This window comes from Myodes glareolus, chromosome 3 (genome assembly GCF_982192425.1).
Source record: "Myodes glareolus chromosome 3, mMyoGla1.1, whole genome shotgun sequence".
Classification (NCBI taxonomy): domain Eukaryota; kingdom Metazoa; phylum Chordata; class Mammalia; order Rodentia; family Cricetidae; genus Myodes; species Myodes glareolus.
The window spans coordinates 73,555,807-73,578,698 of NC_142028.1; the positions used below are offsets into that span (position 1 = coordinate 73,555,807).

General features: G+C 37.6%; 1 protein-coding gene across 5 annotated transcripts in view; it reads right to left on the reverse strand.

Annotated features, from left to right (window-relative positions):
* Foxj3 (forkhead box J3) overlaps positions 1-22,892 on the reverse strand; it is a 110,050-nt gene that overhangs the window by 46,918 nt on the left and 40,240 nt on the right. For 3 of the 5 annotated variants that reach the window (XM_085686494.2, XM_085686491.2, XM_085686492.2), the window contains exons 3-4: positions 19,490-19,814; positions 8,148-8,222 (exon numbers count right to left, since the gene is read on the reverse strand). In XM_085686494.2, the coding sequence (XP_085542620.1) occupies positions 8,148-8,222; positions 19,490-19,814 (400 nt within the window). The remainder of the gene's footprint in view (positions 1-8,147; positions 8,223-19,489; positions 19,815-22,892) is intronic. The other 2 variants (XM_085686495.2, XM_085686493.2) reach the window with 1 other exon arrangement.

Below are 22,892 nucleotides of genomic sequence, written 5' to 3' on the forward strand. Positions count from 1 at the left end.
TGTATGTGTAAGTGCCAAGGGTGCCCATGAAGGCCAGAAGAGGATGTTAGATCCCCTGGAGCTAGAGTTACTTAAAGAGCAGTTGTGACCCATCTGAATTGAATGCTAGACTGAACTTGGGTCCCCTGCAAGAGTAGCAGGTTAAATCGAGCAATCTCTCCAGCCTTTTGTTGTTATTTAAAGGAAGCATCTCACTGTGCAGCTCAGGTTGGGCCCAGCCTTCTAAGTGCTGAAATGTAAGGACACATGCCACCACGCCCAGCTACTCTTGGTTGTCATATCTCACTGTGTCTAATGGCTGATTTGACATTCATAACGGATCTTTACTTTGACATTCACTCACTGGCACCAACTCATTTCTTTATGTTTAGACCTTGTTATTAATTCCTTTAATTACTGATTCACCTGAACTTTGCTCAAACTGCTCCTTCAACTAAACTCGGTATGTCTATGCCCAGACAGCAAAGGGGGCTCTTAGCTACAGCGATTTAAAACCACTAACTCTATTCAAATATGCCAAAACAGCAAATAAAACATTGTTTTAAAACTACTATGGGGTTTTTTTCTTACTTACTCCAATAAATATGATGTCTTCATTTTTATCCAATCACACTCTCAATTATCCTTATGTGTAGTGATATTTCATTTGTATTTTAATAAAGCTTGCCTGAAGATCAGAGTACAAAGCAACCACACTAGTCAGCTATACAGACCAGCCAATGAAGGCACACACCTTTAATTCCCAATAATAACACTAGTTATCCATAGAGGCTGGGCAGTGGTGATGCACACCTTTAATCCCAGCACTAGAGAAGAATATAAAACGGGAGGAGACAGATCTCAGCTCAGTCTCATTCTGAGGATTCCTGGAAGTAGGATGGCCATTTCAGTCTCATTTTCTTTAAAGTTTCTCTACATCTTATAAAAATAAGATGTTCCAAATGAAGTCATCAATGAGTAACAATCATCTACAATTACATCACCCACCTGACACCCAAACAAAAATTTCGTTTGAAGATAATGCAAAGAGTTAAACTGTGTTATGCTCCTTTATACTAAGTCAGAGGAAGTAAAAGATTTATTTGACAAGAATTTTTAAGTCTTTGAAGAAAGAAATTGAAGAGGATACCAGAAAATGGAAAGATCTCCCATGCTCTTGGATTGGTAGGATCAACATAGTAAAAATGGCAATTCTATAAAAGGCAATCTATAGATTCAATGCAATCCCATCAAAACCCCAACAAAATTCTTCACAGACCTTGAGAGAACAATAATCAACTTTATATGGAAAAACAAAAAACCCAGGATAGCCAAAACAATCCTATACAATAAAGGAACAACCGGAGGCATTACCATCCCTGACATCGAACTCTATTACAGAGCTACAGTAATGAAAAAAACTTGTTACTGGCATAAAAACAGAGGCGCTGATCAATGGAATCGAATTGAAGACCCAGATATTAATCCACAAACCTATGAACACCTGATTTGTGACAAAGGAGTTAAAATTATACAATAGGAGAATCTTTAACAAATGGTGCTGGCATAACTGGATGTCAACCTGTATAAGAATGAAAATAGATCCATATCTATCACCATGCAAAAAACTCAAATCCAAATGGGTTAAAGATCTTAATATAAATCCGACCACACTGAACCTGATAGAAGAGAAAGTGGGAAGTAGCCTGCAATACATGGGCACTTCCTACGTATAACCCCAGTAGCACAGACATTAAGAGCAACAAAGAATAAATGGGACCTCCTGAAACTGAGAAGCTTCTGTAAAGCAAAGGACACAGTCATTAAGACAAAAAGGCAACCTACTGAATGGAAGATCTTCAAGCAACCCCACATCAGACAAAGGTCTGATCTCCAAATTATATTAAAAACTCAAGAAACTAGACATTAAAATTCTAAATAACCCAATAAAAAAAAAATGGGGTACTGAACTGAACAGAGAATTCTCAACAGAAGAATTTCAAAAGGCCAAAGATACTCAAGGACATGTTCAACTTCCTTAGCTATCAGGGAAATGCAAATCAAAACAACTTTGAGATACCATCTTACACCTGTTCAGAATGGCTAAAATCAAAAACACCAATGATAACCTATGCTGGAGAGGATGTGGAGTAAGGGGAATACTTATCCATTGCTGGTGGGAATGCAGACTTGTGCAACCACTTTAGAGATCAGTGTGGCGGTTTCTCAGAAAATTGGGAGTCAACCTACCTCAGGATCCAGCAATTCCACTCTTGGGAATATACCCAAAAGATACTACAAAAGCATTTGTTCAACTGCGTTCATAGTAGTATTACTTGTAATAGCCAGAACCTGGAAACAACCTAGATGCCCCTCAATGGAAGAATGGATAAAGAAAGTGTGGCACATCTACACATTAGAGTACTACTCAGCGGTAAAACGATGACATCTTGAATTTTGAATGCAAATGGATGGAAATAGAAAACACTATCCTGAGAGAGATAACCCAGACCCAAAAACATGAATATGGTATGTACTCTCTCATTAGTGGATTCTAGTCATAAACAAAGGACATGGAGCCTCTAGTGTGCGATCCTAGAGAAGCTAAGTAATAAGGTGAACCCAAAGAAAAACATATAGATCCTCCTGGAAACTGGAAGCAGACAAGATCGCCAAGCAAAAGTTGGGAGCATGGGGGTAAGGGTGGGGGTAGGGTGGGTGGAAAGGGAGAGGGGGAGAGAGAAGGGAGAAGGGGAGAGCTTGGAGGAGTGGGATGGTTGAGATGGAGGAAGGACGGATATGGGAGCAGGGAAGAAGATATCTTAATTAAGGGAGCCATTTTGGGGTTGGCAAGAGGCTTAGCTCTAAAGGGGTTCCCAGGTGTCCACGGGGATGTCTCCAGCTAGGACTCTGGGCAGTGGAGGAGAGGGTGCCTGAACTGGCCTTGTCCTGTAATCAGACTGATGACTATCTTGAATATCACCATAGAATCTTCGTCCAGCGACAGATGGAGATAGAGACAGGGACCAACATCAGAGCACTGGACCAAGCACCCAAGGTCCAGTTGAAGAGCAGAAGGAGGGAGAAGATGAGCAAGGAAGTCAGGACCACAAGGGGTTAGCCCACCCACTGAGACAGTGTGCCTGAGCTAATGGGAGCTCGCCAAACTCAGCTGAACTGGGACTGAACGAGCATGGGATCAAACTGGACCCTCTGAATGTGGCTGACAATTGGGGCAGACTAAGAAGCCAATGATAATGGCACTGGGATTTGTCTCTATTGCATGTACTGGCTTTTTGGGATCCTATTCTATTTGGATGCATACCTTCCTAAGTCTGGATGGAGGGAGGAGGGCCTTGGACTTTCCACACGGCAGGGTACCCTGTCCTCTCTTAGGACTGGAGGGGGAGAGGGGAAGGAGGAGTGGGGGAGTGGGAGGGAAGTGGAAATTTTGAATGGTATTATTTATAAAGTAATAAAAAAATGACACTCTGACTGGTTATTAGTCTACTGTTACTCATGCTACATGTTGAAGTTACTTCCAGTAATTCCTTGATTCCTTTCAGAGTGAAGTATTCTTCTGAACTGGAAAAAGAACCAAGTTGAAAGAAGACTAAGCCAGGAAACAGAAGACAGCCATCATTTTTAAACGTAAATTTAGTCAACTGTATTTTCATCATGCAAGCAACACTTATTAATCATTTACTAAGATCATTATTAAGCATATACGAACTAAAGAATAAAACATTTACAAAAAGTTTTAGATCAATAAATTAGACAAAAACACAGAAAACAATCCTAATGGATAGGGACAAAAAATGGCAGATAAAAAGCAGAGAAAGGAGCTCAAGAGCATAGCACTGTCTGCTCTTCTAGAAGCAGCTCACATCTGTCTGTAACTCTAGTCCCAGAGTACCCAAAGTCTTCTTCTGGCTTCCTGGGGCACCAGGCACAAACATGGTACATTGAGCTACATGCAGGCAAAATACTCATATACACAGGAACAAAAAAATTTCCTAAGCAAAAATTGTAGGATACACAGACAAACAAAGGACTCCAACTCAGAGAAGACAAAAAGAAACTTGTAGTTACGGGGCAAAATAATTTCATTTTGTGTTTCTTTAGTGGGAAAAAAACAGTAACAATATGGCTCTTTGAAATTATTTCAAAGAACAGAGGAAAAATAGACTTCTTACATGATAAAACAAGTAATTCAACAAGCACTTCGGGTCTTAACTGCTTTTTCTACCTCTCTGATAACACAGCGAATAGAAAGCCATACAATGAAACGGGAAAGATGTTATATGTCAATTACTTGTTGCAAGGAGGCTGCTTGTTGGTTCCTGGCAGCCCAGCTAGCTTAGACCTGAAATAATCACACAGAAACTGTATTATTTAAATCACTACTTGACCCATTAGCTCTAGCTTCCTATTGGCTAACTCTTACATATTAATTTAACCCATCTCCATTAATCTGTGTATCGCCACGTGACAGTGGCTTTTCGGCAAAGTTTCAGCATCTCTAACTCTGGTGTGGCTCCATGGCGTCTCTCTCTCTCTCTCTCTCTCTCTCTCTCTCTCTCTCTCTCTCTCTCTCTCTCTCTCTCTCTCTCTCTCTCTCTCTCCGCCTTCCTTCTCCCAGCATTCAGCCAACTCCAAACTGAATATGAACAAGGAGTAAGTACCTTGGCCTTGCCCTTAATTATGTCTTCTATAAAGAAAGTGACTTAACACTGAGGTTTCAAAAACATTTTTAAAAACAATGGAATTTTGCAAAATTCATTCAGTCTCACAAAGGGGCTGGAGAGATGGTTCAGAGGTTAAGAGCACTGGCTTCTCTTAAAGAAGACCCAGGTTCAATTCCCAGCACCAACATGAAAGCTCACAACTATCTGTAACTCCAATCCCAAGAGATTAAAAAACCTCCTTTGGTCTCGAGGTACCAGGCAGACACATGATAAACAGACTTATATACACATAAAACACCCATACACATAAAATAAATAAACTTTAAGTAGCAAATAAAAATGACTTTATTCACAGAAATGTATTACTTAATAAGATCAACTTCACAACATAACTTCTAACCATAATCAATAAGGACCATGGCCACTACTCAAACCAAGCTTTGGGATCCCAAGTGAAAGCAATCATACTATTATAAACCTAATTTGTGAGATTAAATAAATTAATGAGAACAATGGCAAGCTTGATCAATATAAAACATTAAAACTAGAGATAAATGGTAAAAGCTGAAAGTTCATACCTCTTAGTATTCAACTCACCTCTATCTTTTAAAAATAAGTCTCTTTTTAATTTTGTGTTATGTGTGTCTGTAATGTGGGATTCCCCTCTGTATGCTGTGAATATGTTTTACAGCCACTGGTTAATAAAGAAGCTGCTTTCAGCCAATGGTTTAACGGAGTAAAGCCAGGAGGAAAATAACAGATGTAGACAGAGAGTAGGCAGGAATGAGGAGATGCCATGTAGCTGCCAAAGGAGAAAGACATCTGTCCAAGAACCCTACAGGTAAACCATGAGCCTTGTGATAAAATACAAAATAAATGAAATGGGTTAATTCAAGATGTAAGAGCTAGCAAAGAATACGCTAGAGTTAATGGCCAAACAGTATTGTAATTAATACAATTTCTTCATGATTATTTCAGGTCTGGGCGGCCGGGAATGAACAAGCAGTCTCCATCTACATGTCTGTGTACATGTTTTTGTACATGGGTATAGGTACCTATGGAGGCCAGAAGAGGGTGTTGGATTTCCTGACGCCACAGTTATGGGTGAGTGTGAGCTAACTAATACAAGTGCTGTCCCCCTGCAAAACTAGTACACAACTTTAACTACATTTTGAAATAAACCTAAGCCCAATGATGACTGCAAAATGAACCCTACATATTTTTAAATTGGCCTTAGTCCATGATACTGTTTAATTAAAGAAGGAAAGGATTTTATCTTCTGTGCATAAGAAATAAAATTAGCAGTCAAGTGTGTAATGGCCTTCCAATTGTTAACAATTTAGTTACATTAATAAATAGTTAGAATATAGGCAGAGAGCTTGGCGATGGTGGCACACGCCTTTAATCCCAGCACTCGGGAGGCAGAGGCAGGCGAATCTCTGTGAGTTCGAGGCCAGACTGGTCTACAAGAGCTAGTTCCAGGACAGGTTCCAAAGCTACAGAGAAACCTTGTCTCGGGAAGAAAAAAAAAAAATAATAAGTATAAATAAATTAGTTAGAAATCAGGTATTCATTTTGATGATTATTTACTCCCTTAAAAAGTTAGAAACAGGCACATACTATGCTAGAGAAGAATAGCCCTAGAGAAGCAGAAGCCTGCTTGCAAGTTCAAGCCCAACCCAGTCTCCAAAGCAAACACCAAACCAGCAGGGCTACATAGTAAGACCTGTCTCAAAACATAGAAACAAGCAAATTTTTAAATACTTAAATCAGGACCAAATGTTTATAAAATCCAATTTTAAATAACTTCTTGTCTTTTAAAAATGGTTTTCAATCTGATTCATGTTCTATGAAAATTGCCGGGTGTGATCATGCACAATTTTAAACCCTAGCACTTGGAAAAAGAGGCAGATTCAGGCAGATCTCTGTGAATTTGAGGCCAGACTGATCTACATAGCAGGTTCAAGGCCAGCCGGATCTATGAAGATTCTGCCTTTCTTTAAAATTAAAAGCAATTGTGAGGGACATTCAAAAGAAATTTTTCATTATCAATTCCTACTCACAATGCTGGAGTTATGAGCATAAATAAAAAATAAAAAAGTAAAACTATTCTAATCACCTATGAAAAGTCAATGAAAGCCTCTGGGAGAGCAAATCCTCAAAAGTGTTGTGAAACACCACTGCTTAGGCGTGTGGGCATCAAGAAAAAAGGAAGACACATTATGCTTATCATCAGGGATGCCTCCTCAATGCCAATGACCACTGTGCAAGCAAATAGGGTTCAACAGTGAACAAGATAAGCACGATTTAAATAAAAATGTAGACTCTGTAGATAAATAATGAAGAGTAGCAACTAAGGTGTGGGGTCAACATTCCTGAAAGACCGCTGGCTGCTGGTGAAAGATCCTGTAAACAGAGAGAACAAGCCCTGAAACAGACCAGTTTAGGAGCTGATGCAACATAACAGTGGCTACAGTGAGAGAAAACACGCGTCAGTGAAGTCATACTAGAGCTCAATCTTAAGGGAGAAGTAACAATAAGCCAAAAACAGGAGAGGGAAAAAATTGTATGACCATGTGAAAGACACGCTTAGAAAACGTAAAGATGATCTTCACAATAAGTCGTGAATGAGGTAAACTACAACTGAAATGACAGAATAAAACGAAAAAGAAAATTTCTAACAAAGAATAGACACCTAATCACTCAAATAAGAACATTATCTGCCAACAGGCACAACTATCTCAGAATCCAAATCCAGCAGCTCATGTTGACAAGCAAGTATGATTCAACCTAGCAATCTAAGTTTTAGAAAATAACTGACTCTACAAAGCTGTAGCCACACTACTGTTGCACAGTTATTAAAACAAAATAAGGGGGTGCTCTGACTGAAACTGTAACTCTATCAGGAGATAATAAAGCAACTACGAGAATGGAGTAGGAAGGAACTTTTATTTCATTAAAGCACTTTTCTACCTGCCAAGTGCACAGCTCCACCCAGACATCTAACCCATTATAGCTCCTGACAAGCAACATCAGATTAGATTCCATACACAACACTAAAAGAAAACCACTAAGCAAAAGCTAGATAAAGCAAGGTAAGCTATCAATGAAAAGCTCTAGCTGGGTTCTTTATTACTTTAAAAGAATTCTCAACCTGATGAGGGAAGGGTGAAATATGGTGGCAAAGCACTTAATCGCAGCCGTCAGGAGGCAGAGGCAGGCAGATACCTGTAAATTCCAGGATAGCCAGGTTATAGTGAGACCCTGGCTCCAAAAAAAAACAAAACAAAAAAACAAAAAAACCCAATAAGTAAATTTTTTAAAATAACTGGGCCTTATCACATATCACCTAAGTCAGAGTGGGCTGGAATACTTGCTGTTCCGCAAAAAAAAAAAAAAAAAAAGGACTCTTGATCAATGAACGGTCTTGATTCCTATGTGCCAAGTCACTTATCACTTCAATTTAAGAAAATATCCTACCTTTCCGGGATCATCCTTGGATCGAGGCACTTTAAGGAAACATTTGTTCAGTGACAGATTATGTCGTATGGAATTCTGAAATTAAAGAAGAAAACCATTGTTGGGTCAATGAACTATGAAAAAACCTACTCCATCTTTAAAAACAAAATAAGAAACCTACATATTTCTATGGATTGGAATACAGTCAGTTACAAGTAGAGCTAACTTTGAATATATGCTTCACGGGCTGGAAAGTAGGTATAAGTGCTTTCTGTGCCTGAAGAAGACCAGAGCTTGATTCTCAGCATTCAAATCAGGCAGCTTACAGCCAACTGCAACTCAGCTTCAGAGAATTCTATGTCCTGTTACTGTCTCCAAGAATACCCACCCCTACATGCAATACCTATATAGACTCACATAAATTTTTAAAAAGATATAAATAAATGAGCTTCAAAGTTAAATCTTTCTAGTTCTCAAATTAAGTATAGCATATTGTAAATGAAAAAAGGTTATTGGAATTGTCAACTCCTAGCAGATTCAATAACGATATATATGTGTGTGTGTTATATGAGTGTACTATGTATATGTATATACAGATACATGGATATAGTGCTGTGTACATATATATATGTATATAGTATTTAATTGCTTACAAACTTTATTGGTGCAGAAGATGTCTATTATGCAAAGCTAAACATTAAATATCAAACAGAATTATATACATATCATGCTTTAACTGTGTGTGAGAGACAGATTTATATGTGTGTTTTTACCTGCATATATCTGTGCACCACATGCAGAAATGCCCAGTGCATACAGAAGCCAGAAGAGGGCGCCAGATCCCCTGGAACTGGAGTTACAGAAGACAGTTTTGAGCTACCACACATAGGTACTGAGAACTGAGCCCAGGTCTTCTGGAAGAGTACCAAGTTCTCTTAATCTCTGAATCATAATTTCAACCTCTTAACTGTGGTACTTACATATTTATTTATTCTTGGAAATAAATCAGAATGCCAAATGTCAGAAGTTACTCTACAAAGGCTTTTAGGTGATAACTATATTCTTCTTTTTACTTTCCTACAAAGTCCATATGGTTTATAAGGTACAAGTACCACCACTTTTAAGAATTTCCTAAAGTATTAAAGGACAGGGACATACAGCCCTTGCTCTGCATGTACAAGTCAGATCCACTCTTCAGCACTGTGCTACAGGTAAACTCGAAATCAGAACATTTTAAGAGAAAATAAACTATCATATGATAAATACATAGTTCAGAACTTTAAATAAATTAGATAGATACAGATATCATTTAAATGATAATATGGGAGGTTTCACAAATAGCTATAGCCATCTTGGAATAATGTTTTCTGAAAAAGATATAAATACACCAATTTACCAACATCTATATGAACCAAGGCCCTTTCAGCTTGAAAAGTTACTTTTTAACTAAACAGCTATTTTTAAAAAATATGTGTAGAAGAGAATCAGTTTAAATATAGATAAAAGAATATATCTGGTGACTTATTGTTCCTTTCTTATTGGAAAAGGTACACAAAACTTTACTGTGTATACCACATCCATTTTTTATTTATTTAACTTATGTCTGCATACATGTGTGTGCATGTGTGGAGAGGACAACTTGTGGGGGTCAGCTCTCTCTTGCCATCATGTAGGCCCCAGAGATGGAAGTCAGGTCAACAAGCTTGGTGGTTAAGAACCTTTATCTACTAAGCCATCTCACAGACCCACCAGAGCCCTTCAGTCATATTTTAAGAGGAAAGAAATGAGAAAGAGTAACAGAGGTGGTAAATATTAAGAGAGGGTACATATGTATGGACACAAGTAATATAATGAAAACCCTTGCTCTGTAATACACACTGATAAAAATGGGGGAAAAAGGACAATCTATTTCTCTGAAGCAAAAACAAATATCACTGATCTATTACAAAGGCAAATTATAGAAATGAGGTTCTGTTTGTAATAGAAAAAACTACATGAAAAGATATTGGGTCAGTGGGTTATTAAGACAGGAGGATGAGGACATGAAGGTGAAGAGGATCTGGGAGGAAGAGAGAGTTTAGTTCAGGATGGACATTGAAATGTCAAAGAATAAAAATTAGTAAGATAAAACTTTGCTGGGTACAGAAGGCCAGGAAAATATCTAAATTCCTCAATACAATAGAAAAGAACCACCAACTTAGGTGACAGAAAAATACCTTTGGAGAACTGTAATGTTTGTCAAACAATCTATTCACAAATATATGGGACTAGACAATGACTCTAAGAGAAAATATCAATAAAGCCCCCTTTTTCCAATTAAATGCTCAAAAATTCATTCCCAAACAACTTTTGTTATCCATTTATCTTCCAATGGCCAAATATTTAGTAGAGATGGGTTCCAACCACATTCCGCAACTTCTTTAAATGGTATCTTTGGAGGTTCTTTTTTGGCACAGTGTCTATTTTTAATATAAAATTCTGAAGTCTATTCAGAGTGCTTAGCCCTAAATGGGGAATCTATATCATATTCCTTCCCTCAAGGCTCGGGGATCTAAGGAGAAAGGGGGCAAAAAGACTGTAAGAGCCAGGGGTCGTGAATGACTTAAGGAAATGGTGCTTTCCCAACACAACAGGATAGATACAGCACATTTGAACTCAGAGATTCTGGCAGCATGCACAAAACCTACATAAGCCCAATTCAGACAAAATGCCAGCAAAGAGGTCAACATGAAGTCCCACCCTTAGCTAAGGAGCTACTGACATCTCATTGCTGTGAGGAGACAGGAAAGACAGTATTATTCAAAGGAGTGATGCCTGGTGTATGGACCATACTATAAGGGAGACTGCATGTTCAAGAGTAGTCAACAACTCAAACCAGATTCAAACAGCTTTTTAATTAAAGGTAGGGGATAATGATAGTGGGTAGGGAAACAGAAGAGAATGGGGATGTATATGATCAAAATACAACATATCAAATTCTAAAATAAAACAATTCTTTAGTTAAGGATAATACAGCAGAACTTTCCTCTCCAAAGCTTATATATATAAAATACAATATCTCAAAATATTCTCTCAAAAGTGTACATATTTTTGTCAAGAGGCATATACAGGCTATATTTTGAAACCCATGTCACTAACGAACTGCAAATTTACAATCTAAAAATGGTAATTCTACCTCTGTTTGGAATGTAAGCAACTACAAAGAATACTTCATCTCTAACAAAGTCAAAACACTAGGGTATTTTTTTCTTAAAGTCATTTGGAACTGTATCAGATCACAGATCACAAGGCAACTAATGAGACTGCATTTCTGGGGGTAGAGAGGATCAGATTTCATTGTATACATATATAAAATTATTCAAAATTAAGATTTAAAACACATTCCTAATAACAAGGCTAGTTCAGGGAAACTGGATATGTAAACTGCCTCATCCTTTAGCAGAACATTGACAAGCTGACCACCATCAAGCAGGTTCTAAGAAACGTACTTAAAAAAATTTGTTTCAAGAGAACGTTTTTCTGTGTAGCCCCGGCTGACAGAGAACTCACTGAAGATGTAGCTCAGTGGAAGATTGCCTGGCCTGACTGAGTTCAACTCCTAGCCAAAAAAAAAAAAGGGCAAAGTCTATATGTGATAGTGTACACTTCAATCAGGAAGCCAAGTGAGAATTACAAGTTGGAGGGATATACAGTGAGGTCCTGTTTTTAAAAAAGAAAAGTAGGGGTTGGAGAGACAGTTCAGCAATTAAGAACAGTTGTTGTTCTTTTAGAAGATCAATGTGAATTCAATTCCCAGCACTCATATATGATGGTTTCATAACCGTATATAACACCAGTTCCAGAAAATTAGATGCCGTCTTCTTGCCTCTATGTGCACAGTGTACACCTGGTGTACAGACATCTATGCAGGTAAGACATCCATACACAAAAAGTAAAAATAAATCTCAGGAAAAAACTAATACAAAAGAAAAAGCTAAATTAATGCACTTCCTGCGTCTCCAGCTAGCAGTGTTACAAGAAAAACAAAAATGTAAGCAAAAATGTAAAAGTAAATGGAAATTAAGATTACAAAATTTAAATGGATCAGAAATGGCCAAAAAAAAGTGAAAGTATAATTAGCCCAGTGGTGGTGCCAGCAATGGAAAAAAAACAAAAAAACAATTACAATGGAGTGATTTGGGTCTCTGTATGATGATATGCTAGATAGTTTGAAAATGAACTGATTAAATGATAGGGTATCTAATTTAGAAGGGATTAATGTAATATCAACAGTAAAAATTATAAAAATTATTATTTTTGTTTTATCACTAAAATGTTGGTTAATTTGAGTGCTAAGATACAGGCCTTAGAAAAACCTAATAAAATGGATCACAGAGATAGTGAAATCTAGACAGAGGAATTTAATGAAGAGCCAATTTCAGTGTTGCATTATAAGAATAGAGAGGAACAGCCTAAGGTTTTCAGATAACCAATCTTAATATATCCAGTAACCTTACAGGAATCGCCAAGAAAGGTTCTGTCACAGCTAACGGGACTCCTGTGTCAATGTTAGATTTAAGGAGATTCAAGGAAACAATAGTCTCATATGGCATGCACTCACCTTTTGGGAAGCAAATGTTAAACTCATGGTCACTTTGTATTAGCATTATCCCTAATGACTGGATAAAGGTTAAAGGTATTTTAGAGCCTAATCCACAATTACAATGGAGTACCTGGCTCAGATAAGAGGCTAAGATTATTGAACAACAGAGTAAAGCTAGAGATAGGGATATCTTCCAAGATAAAATTCATGGAGAAGACTAAGCTACTATAGAAAAGCAGGCTATATATGCTGACCACACCCTAGATTTATGCCACGCAGAAGCTTTGAACTCTTGAGACAGAATTAGAGAATTATGAAAGAAAATTGAGTCATTTACTAAAGTTATACAGAGCCCAAAGAAAACTTTTATGGATTTCTTACAAAGACTGACTTCAGCAGCAAATAGAATGATACCAAATTCTGAATCTAGACAAATAATAACTGAACCTCTGGCTTCTGAGAATGATAATTCTCTATGCAAAAGGATAATGAGGCTATTAAAGGCAAGGTCAGCCACTTTTGGAGGAATGGATGTGAAATGGATGGATGGATGAATTGCTCCTGACAAAATACAAAGAGGGAGATTCTATTAATTATTTAGGATATAAAATAGGGTTACAAAATATTAGACCACAAAAGGTAAATATTAGGAGAGATCAATTACAGAATCTTAATGGCTTCCAAAAATTGCTAGGAGACATTTCCCATCTGTACCACTACTGGGATAGTGTTGATCAATTTAAACAAAACCTTAGATGGTGACAAGGACTTAACTAGTCCCAGGGAATTATCAACTGAGGCTGAGAGAGAATTGACTTTGATTAAAGAGAAATTACAGAAGGCACATGTGGATTGTGCGGATCCAAATCTCAACTGTATTTTGACCTTATTGCCATCCAAACATTCCCCTACAGAAATTTTAAAGCAGAGGAAAGATATTATCTTAGAAAGGACCTTTTTAACCACATAAACCCAGTAAAAAATTAAAATCTTATGTGGAAAAGGTCTCTGAGTTAATTCTCAAAGGAAAATTGAGACTTTGTCAATCAGCAGGAATAGACCTAGCAGGAATTATACTACACTTTAATAATGATGAAATTGACAAATTATGGGAAGAAAGTAAACACTGATAAAGAGCTTGTAGTAATTTCTTGGGAGAGATTAGCAACAACAATCCCAAAAGCAAGAGAATTCAACATATAAAGAGAACTAGATAGATCCTTCCTCACATTGTACAAAACACACCAATAACTGGGGCCCCTAAAGTCTATACTGGTGCAATAAAATCAAGAAAGGCAGGTTACAAATCAGAAAATTTAAGAAAGTGGAACAAAGTTCCTATGATTCTATCCAACAGAATTATATGCTATTCTCAGGGTACTAGGGATTTTAAAGAAACTCTGAATATAGTTATCAGTTCACAATATGCAAAAAGTTGTTTTTTGCATACTGAAACCACTGAATTTATACCAAATGATACAGAATTAACTTCATTATTTATTCAGTTACAAGATATAATGAGGAACAGACATCATCCCATATACATAACACACATCCAGCTGGGCGGTGATGGCACACGTCTTTAATCCCCAGAACTTAGGAGGCAGAGGCAGGCAGATCTCTGTGAGTTTGAGGCCAGCCTGGTCTAGTTCCAGGACAGGCTCCAAAGCCAGAGAGAAACCCTGGGGGGGGGGGGAGACAAACAAACAACAACAACAACAACAAAAATAACACACATCCAATCCCATATGGGTCTGCCAGGTCCTCTAGCACAAAGTAATTCTGAAGGACTCAGAATTACACACACACACACACACACACACACACACACACACACACACACAAATCATGTCAATAGCAAAGGTTTAAAATAAGACATTTCCATCACATGGCAACAAGCCAAAGAATAATAAAGAAATGTCTTAGTTGTTCTTTATATAACCAAGCACCACTACCTGCAGGAGGCAATTCAAATGGTACTCAAAGGAATGAAATATGGCAGACGGACGTGTTCTATTTTGTAGAATTTTGAAAATTAAAATATGCACACCATGCCACTGATGCCTATTCAGGTTTTCTTTTTTTAAAAAAAATCTGTCTATTTATTTATTATGTATACAATATTCTATATACATGTATGTCTGCAGGCCAGAAGAGGGTACCAGACCTCATTACAGATGGTTGTGAGCCACCATGTGGTTGCCGGGAATTGAACTCAGGACCTTTGAAAGAACAGGCAATGCTCTTAACTGCTGAGTCATCTCTCCAGCCCCCGCCTATTCAGGTTTTCAACACGCAACTGTTTGGAGTTCAGAAATGCTGATTCAGTAATCACACATTTGCTAGAAGTTATGATCATCATGGGTGTGCCTGTACAAATAAAGATGGACAATGCTCCAGCATATGTCTCTAAGAAAATGAAACTGTTTTTTGCTTATTATAATATAAAGCATATTACAGGTATACCACACAATCCTACAGAGCAGACACATAGAAGAATCAAACCGAATTGTAAAGGTTATGTTAAATAAACAGAAAGGGATAATAAATACCCCCAGAAATAAGCTGCATAAGCTTTATTAACTTGAATTTTCTAAATGCTAATGAGAAAGAAAAAACAGCTGCAGAGAGACATTAGATGGTAGAAAAAACTACAGAATTAAATCAGTCAATATACTTTAAAGATTTACTGACCTCAGAATGGAAACCAGGACATGTGTTACGTTGGGGAAGGGGTTTTGCTTTTGTTTCCAAAGAAAAAGAAAAGTTATGGATACTATCAAAATCGATAAAGATTTGATTTGAACAAGAGACCCTCTTAATTAGAAGAGATGATAGTTCATTAAGCACCATGGCCATTTAATCTAAACTAACCTATAAAACTAACCAATGCTTTTCATTTCATCAAATAAAACTTGTCAAAAGAGAAATCTCCCCCAAATTTAGGGTTGGGGAACAGTTTTGTTCTGTCTTTTCAGGAAAATAAAGAAAGCCAGCTAAGAAATCTGAAGACTATTGGACAAATCAGACAACTGAAGAAAAAGAACAAATCATCCAGAAAAAAAAATCTCAAGAAAGAGGGTAAATTGGCCTATGAGCATATCACATTTACAACAGGGTAAAATTTCATAAATCTTCCCAAATGTTTGTTTCTGCTGTTCTCTTACATACATATAATGCAAATGGTCTTTGTAGTCCCAGTTCAACTAAATATTAAAGTTGACTTTGGAGTTAGAGTGTGGCTCTCTTTCTCTAAACCCAAGAATGCTTGTTAAAGTAAAATTCAAAATCTCTGTCTCATGCAAGAGAACCTGATATGAAACAGAAGAAAAACAAAAATTTAAGAACTATTTTATTGCTACTAATCTCATATTCCTTTGGTTTTTATACTGACCCTTTGAAAGCTTTTGTTAAGGCTTTATAAGATTTATAAGATTTATAAAAGATTTATAAGATTAATATGTATATATTTTAAACTCTTTGTCATATTAGCGGTTCATACAGAGTACTAATTCTAAATAAGAGGTTTCATTTCCCTTCTTGTACATGATTTCAGGTTTGCTACAGTTTTTTGCAGTGAATCATGAGCACACCTAACAGCAACCTTTGAAGTTTACAAAAGGAGGATGGGGCCCCACAAAGAGATTCCTCCAGGACAATAAACACCACTAAGCTGATAAATAGCACCTGAAGATTGGTTTTGAACTACAAACTGCTCAGAACAATTTTGAGGTGGCTAGCTGAGATGATCCAGCCTCACAGACTACAGACAAGCCCTGCACTTTCCCATTATGCCGAGACTGAACAAAAATAATGGTACAGCTACCTCTCCCAGACTTGAAAATTAACCCAAATTTTTCTTTTCAGGATTCCCTAAAGATACTGTCACACCCAGACAGCAGGAAGTAAATTTAAGAATACAACACCTACATTCATAAGAAGTGAGGTAGGTAGTTTTTGGTTGTTTAATGGGTTATGGATATCTGTCATTGTTTAGGGGAATTAGTTACAAGTTGTTATTTGGTAATAGGGAAAAAACAGCAAAGAAAACTAGATTCAAGTTTCTTGTTTTAAAAAGAAAAAAGGGAGGATACAGATATGATAATATAAAGGTAGATTATTGATTCTCCTTTTAAAAACAACTACCAGTTTTAAATGTTTTACACTGAATTGAACTTTTGTATATTGTATGCAAATTTTGTATACTGATACAAATTTGATATTAATGTAGTTAACACAGACTGTACATATGCTTCTAATCTTTTTCAAGGTATTATATCCACACAGCTCAAGTATTCTTAAGCATCCAAAGACATGTTCTGAACTACCACACTGTCTACATGCATCCAAATTTTCTTTCTCACTTTCTAGGCTTTTCTTAAGTTGCTAAGTTTGCAAAATTACTACTCCTAGACTTCTCTTTAGCTTACATTAATCTACCCAACTTTTTATCTGCTCTTACTTTAAATATCAGATCTTTTTTAAACTTTTTTTTGTATTTATGTGTCTGTGGATATATGCAACATGTGTACAGGTTTCATGAAAGCCAGAAGAGAGTGCTGCAGTGCCTTAAACAAGAGTTACAGGAGGCTAGGGGTTGCCCAACCTATGTTACTGGGACCCAAACGTATGTCCTTCTCCAGGAAGTCAGCATGTGCTCCTCACTACTGAGTCATCTCTCTCCATCACCCACAATCAGTTCTTCTAGAAGCCCTGACTGATTTTTCCTGGTTAGGTCAGATCTCCTAACTTTTTATGTTTAATAGGTTTCCTAGTCCATACTGTATTCTTAAACAAAATGTAAAAGGCCTCATAAGGATTGAGATCCTGCCCATCAACCTAAAACTAGATCACAAAGCTTTTTATAGTCATCAAAAATCTGTTCAGATGTTTTTTACATATCAAAATTTTACATATCAAAAGTGTAATAAAACACCTATACATAATACACCACACATGTCACTACTTTGGTCTTTGCTGTTTGAGTCTTCCCAAACTGGACGGTGTCCATCTCCAGTAACCTCAGCAAAAAAGGAAAGTAGGCGGTTAGGTGCTCTAGCTTAGAGAGAAACGGCTCAGGGTAAATATGCATTCAAGACATACTTACTTCTTGGCATTGAAAAATCCCATCCCACAAAATAGTTAAACAAAAAACTCAAGATATGGGGTTGGAGAGGTGGCTTAGCAGTCTGCTTTAACAGGGAACACAGGTTCAATTCCAAGCAGCCATGGCTGTCTGCAAGTCCAATCCTAGAGGATCTGACCCTCTTCTGAGCTCCATGGACACCAGGCACACATGTGGTAAACAGTACAGACAAACATCCAGACAAAAAACAAAACACCCATACATACAAAATAAAAACCAAAATATTTTTTAAAAACTCATTATATATTAATATAGGTTCCTAGGTTCCATCCAAAGTAACTAATTCAAAATCTCTTGAGTTTCAATCCAAGAATCTAAATTTTAAAAGCAGTCTACTGTTTGCTATTTTAAACTGGCACCTCTAATCCAATCAACATAGATTTATCTACCTGTATCTTTCTTTTCCCATTGTGAGTGTCCTTCCCTGTGGGAAGCAGGACAGAGAGAGGGGGATGGGGGAGGAGAATGTATCATCCTATGCTCATCTGTTATAACCTATCAGGCACATGAAAAGTTTCAGAACTGTTTCCATTGGTTTTTTACCTCTGTACTTAACTCATTATATTACCTGTATGGTACCTTCAGGAATTCATGTTGCCAGCCATTGATAAAGACCCACAAGTCTCTGATAAGCTTTCTTACTCAAATTTTGGCCATTTTTTTTTCTCTACAGACACCATGTTTTTCTACTGCTAAAAGGACTTATATCTCACTAATCCAAACATTGACAAAAAGCACCTAGAGTGTCTGGTAGTAAAAACAGAAAATAGAGTTTAAATAAACTACTACTACTTGTTTACAGTGATGTTTTAATTCTGAGGTTTAAGTTTTGGCTGGGCAGAGATGTCACATGCCTTTAATTCCAGCATTCAGGAGGCAGAGACCAGGACTACAGAAAGAAACCCTATCTCAAAGGTGGAAAAAATGGTTTTTTTATCTTTCAAGGGGAAGCAGGGAGCTGGAGTTCAAACAAGGGGCTTTATGTTTCCTAGGCAATCACCTACCACTGAGCTATAGCACAAATTTAGTAAGTTCAATTTCAAAATATACTTTTAGTCTAGAGAGATGGCTCAGTAGTTAAGAACAATGGCTGCTCTCCTAGTAGATACAGCTTCAGTTCCCAGGACCTAAATGGTGCCCAACACCATCTGTAACTCCTGTTCCAGTGGATCTGATACCTTCTTCTGGTTTCCATTACCAGGAAGGCATGCAGTGTACAGACATACATGTAGGCAAAACACTAACACACTAAAAAAGTTTTTATAAACCTTAGAAAATGTATTTTTCCCACTGAAATACTGTTAAAGCAGATCTGCTCAAAAAGCAAGCTATTAAAAGTCATTTTTCATACTAATAAGCCAGTTAAGAGGGATTTAAATCTGCAAATTAGTAGAAAGAGAAAACCAACTCCCACGGCTGTTGCTTGGTCTCCATGTGTGCAAGGTGGCACACATATACTCACATCATCAATCTACCAATCAATGGAATTAAATTTTTTCCCCATTTTTGGCATCCTTAAAATGATTAAGACAGAATTTAATCTTGAGTTTTATGGCTTTTAACAAACCTTCGTTGCAATTAATGCTATTATCATTGTTTATTGCACAAAAGCTTTAATTTAAACAAAATGCTTACCTTCCAACCACTGCCAGCCTCTCTATAATACGGGAAGTTATCACAAATCCACTGGTAAATCTCACTTAAAGTCATTTTCTTTTTGGGTGAGCTATTAATTGCAAATGTGATGAGGCTGGCGTAACTGTACGGAGGTTTTCCATCTTTGTGCTGTTGGACTTCTTCCTGGTCCAGCGTTGTATTTGGGTCAAGAAGTGCGTTCTTCTTAGAAATTCCCGTTCCGTGTGCATTTTGTGTAGCATCAGATTTCTGTATGGCTGCTCTCATGGTAAGCTGTGGTAACCAGTCCATAGATGTTAGGCTGCTCTCCAGTTCAGATGTCATCCTGAAGGTAAATAGACTCCTTAGTGAATATCAAGGAAAACAACCCCTGCTTCTCAAAATAATCCAATATTCATAAATCTAGAAGTTTCAAAGTAAGGGAAAGCTTGAGTTAAATCTGGAAAGACTGGGTTACATTAAAGATAGAACTTAAGGGATTAACACTTCTATCTTTTTTCTTATTTTTTCCTCTCTCGAGTCATAAAGGGTTTAAAATACAAAATAGCACATACACTGACTACTAATGCTAATCTTGGAAGGAAGGGGAGGAAGGGTGGCAGCAGGATCTTGGTATAAAAACTCAGTAGCCCAAGTCCTTACTCACCAACACACTAAACTATACACTTTTTTCTTTCTTTTTTTTTTTGTTTATTTTTCGAGAGAGGGTTTTGCTGTAGCCATAGAGCCTGTCCCAGACCTAGCTTGTCACCAGGCTGACCTTGAACTCACAGAGATCCACCTGTCTCTGCCTCCCGAATGATGGGATTAAAGGCATGCGCCACCATCACACAGCTAAACAGTAACTTCTATCTCAATTTCTTTTACACAAATTTTACAAGCTGTACAAAGGTGTACCAAGACTAAAGTGAAGGCAAGAAGTCAGAGAATTGAGAAACAGATGCAGGAATCTGCATTAGGGCATGAAGGTAAAGTTGAGCAGGGGGAAGGTAGGAAGAGTAAAGCAGGGCAGACAAGAATAGCAAGAAGACAAGCTAGCTGAGGAGCTGACAGTCAGTCAAGGACACTATGGAGGAAAAGGAGGACAGGCAGTACCAGGAGTTTATAAAAACCAAAGCCAAGAAACCAACAAAAACTGAAGACCTAGGAGTATAAAATGTTTTAAGAGATTGAACCACAAACGGTCAAAAATTACACCACAAGCCCAGGCTTCAATACATGCCCTGCAAGTTGGAAGTTCTAATGTATTTTTCTCTGAGGCTAAAAAAATTCATGTTATTACCACTCAAAGAAAGAAAAGTTTCAGTAGGTTAACACGCTCTCTAGAAAAAAAAGAAATAAGCTGCCGTAGGGATGGGAAATGAGAACACAGAGAGGATGCTGACACTTCACACTGCAATCGCTGGTGTTCAGACGGAGCACAAACATTCTGTCCCAGGATCACAAAAACAAGACTAGTGACCCAATGACAAAGCAAAGATGAAAAGGACGTCTAAGTGATACCAAAGAACAAAACGGCGCTACAGTCAAAATTTTAGAACTGGAAGTGCAGCTCAGTGGCAGAATACTCTAGCATATAGAAGGACCTAAATTTGTTCCCCGACACTACAAAAGAAAAAGGAAAAAAAAAAAAAGGCCAGGCAGAGAAGGAGAATCTTGTGGCAGGGAACACCCCATATAAGCCCTTAATCCCAAGTAGCTCCTAGCAATAAGCAACCTAGAGTACTGGGCAGTCAATTTCTGAGAGACAACACAGGTTTGGGAATCAGAATTCAAGTGCTGACTACAACAGTTTCCAGCTGTGAGCCTGTGAAAACGTTCACTGTCTGAAATTTCAGCTTCCTCATATACACAATGAAACAATCAAGGTAACTACGCTTAAAAATATTACCTGTAAGGCATACATGAATACACAGAGAAAATATTCAGAAAGTGTTAATAATATTAGTCTAGGAGTGTCTTGGGAAGGTAAAGTACTAATGCACTTTTGAGTTCATGGGGTAGAGAAGATACAAGGGAAGAGGGAAATGATAGAGGGAAGAAGAGAAGGAAGAGGGAGTTGGAGAAGAGAAGGAAGGAGAGAAGGAGGGAGAGAAAGGCAGGGAGGAAGAAAACAGATACAGAGAACTAGAGCCCTATCCACATCTATTTACCTAATGCTCTGAGAGTCATTGCTTCTGTCCTCCTTTTCGGAAAACCAAACTTAAATGCTCCTAAATGACGCCTTCAAGGCTCTTAAAGCAAAGAAATAACTCACATTACCCCCACCACACTGTAGCAATCGGAAATGCTCATGTCCTACATGAGTACTTTATAAGCCTATGAAATAAGGAGATGTGCTAATTTCAAGATTACACTGTATCAAATGAGTGGGGGGGGGGGACTCCTGAAGTTTACAGCCTCTGACCTTCAATTTAAAGATGAAAAAAAATAAGCATTCACTGACATTTGCGGTTGTTTTCACAAAGGCAATTATTAGAACTAAAACCAGAGCCCAGATCTCTCTGTGCCCAAGTCAATAGTTTTCTATAGCATCTTTACTGTAAAATGAGGATGAGAATTACAGCTGTACCTATTTGATCTAAAGTACTTAGAACAACATCAGGCAAAAAGGATTTTTTTTAAGGTCAGTCGATGCCGATTATGATCATAAAAAATGAGAGCTATTATTACTGTTCAGTCATCAAAGAAATATTGGCTATTATTCCCCTAAATGCTGTTGTCGCACTCTCTCGCTGCACATAGCTTTACCTTGTTCAAATTTTTAAGACAGCTGCTGTTACATTACCCACATTAACATAAAGGCATGTTTAAACTGAAATGTAACTGGCACTAGTGTAAGAACTTGACATTCTTGGGCTATGTCGGCATGAAGGAGGTATTTAAAATGTGTGGCGATACATTTAACAAGAATTCATAATTGCACATGTGTATGAAACTATGTTTGTATAAGATATATAGAGAACCATTATCGATTTCTTGCCCTCCAGGAACCGACAGTTTAATCAAGACCAGACATGAGCCAGGCGGTGTTGGCATACGCCTTTAATCCCAGCACTCGGGAGGCAGAGGCAGGTGGATCTCTGTGAGTTTGAGGCCAGCCTGGTCTACAAGAGCAAGTTCCAGGACAGGCCCCAAAGCTACAGAGAAATCCTGTCTCAAAAAAAAAAAAAAAAGACCAGATATGAAAAAAAATTGGATGAAGGAGTAACACTGAGTGCAGGTGCTATAAATGCTCAGGAAGGAAACACAGACTGCAGTCCTGGATGCAGAAAAGAAGAACTTCCGTCTTAAAGGAAGGGAAGATCTAAACAGCCTGGGAAGAAGGGTATACTGTGTTGGAATTATGGCATGCTGCACTTCTATCTCTTGTGCTAGAGCAAGTATTAAGTACTCCACTAAA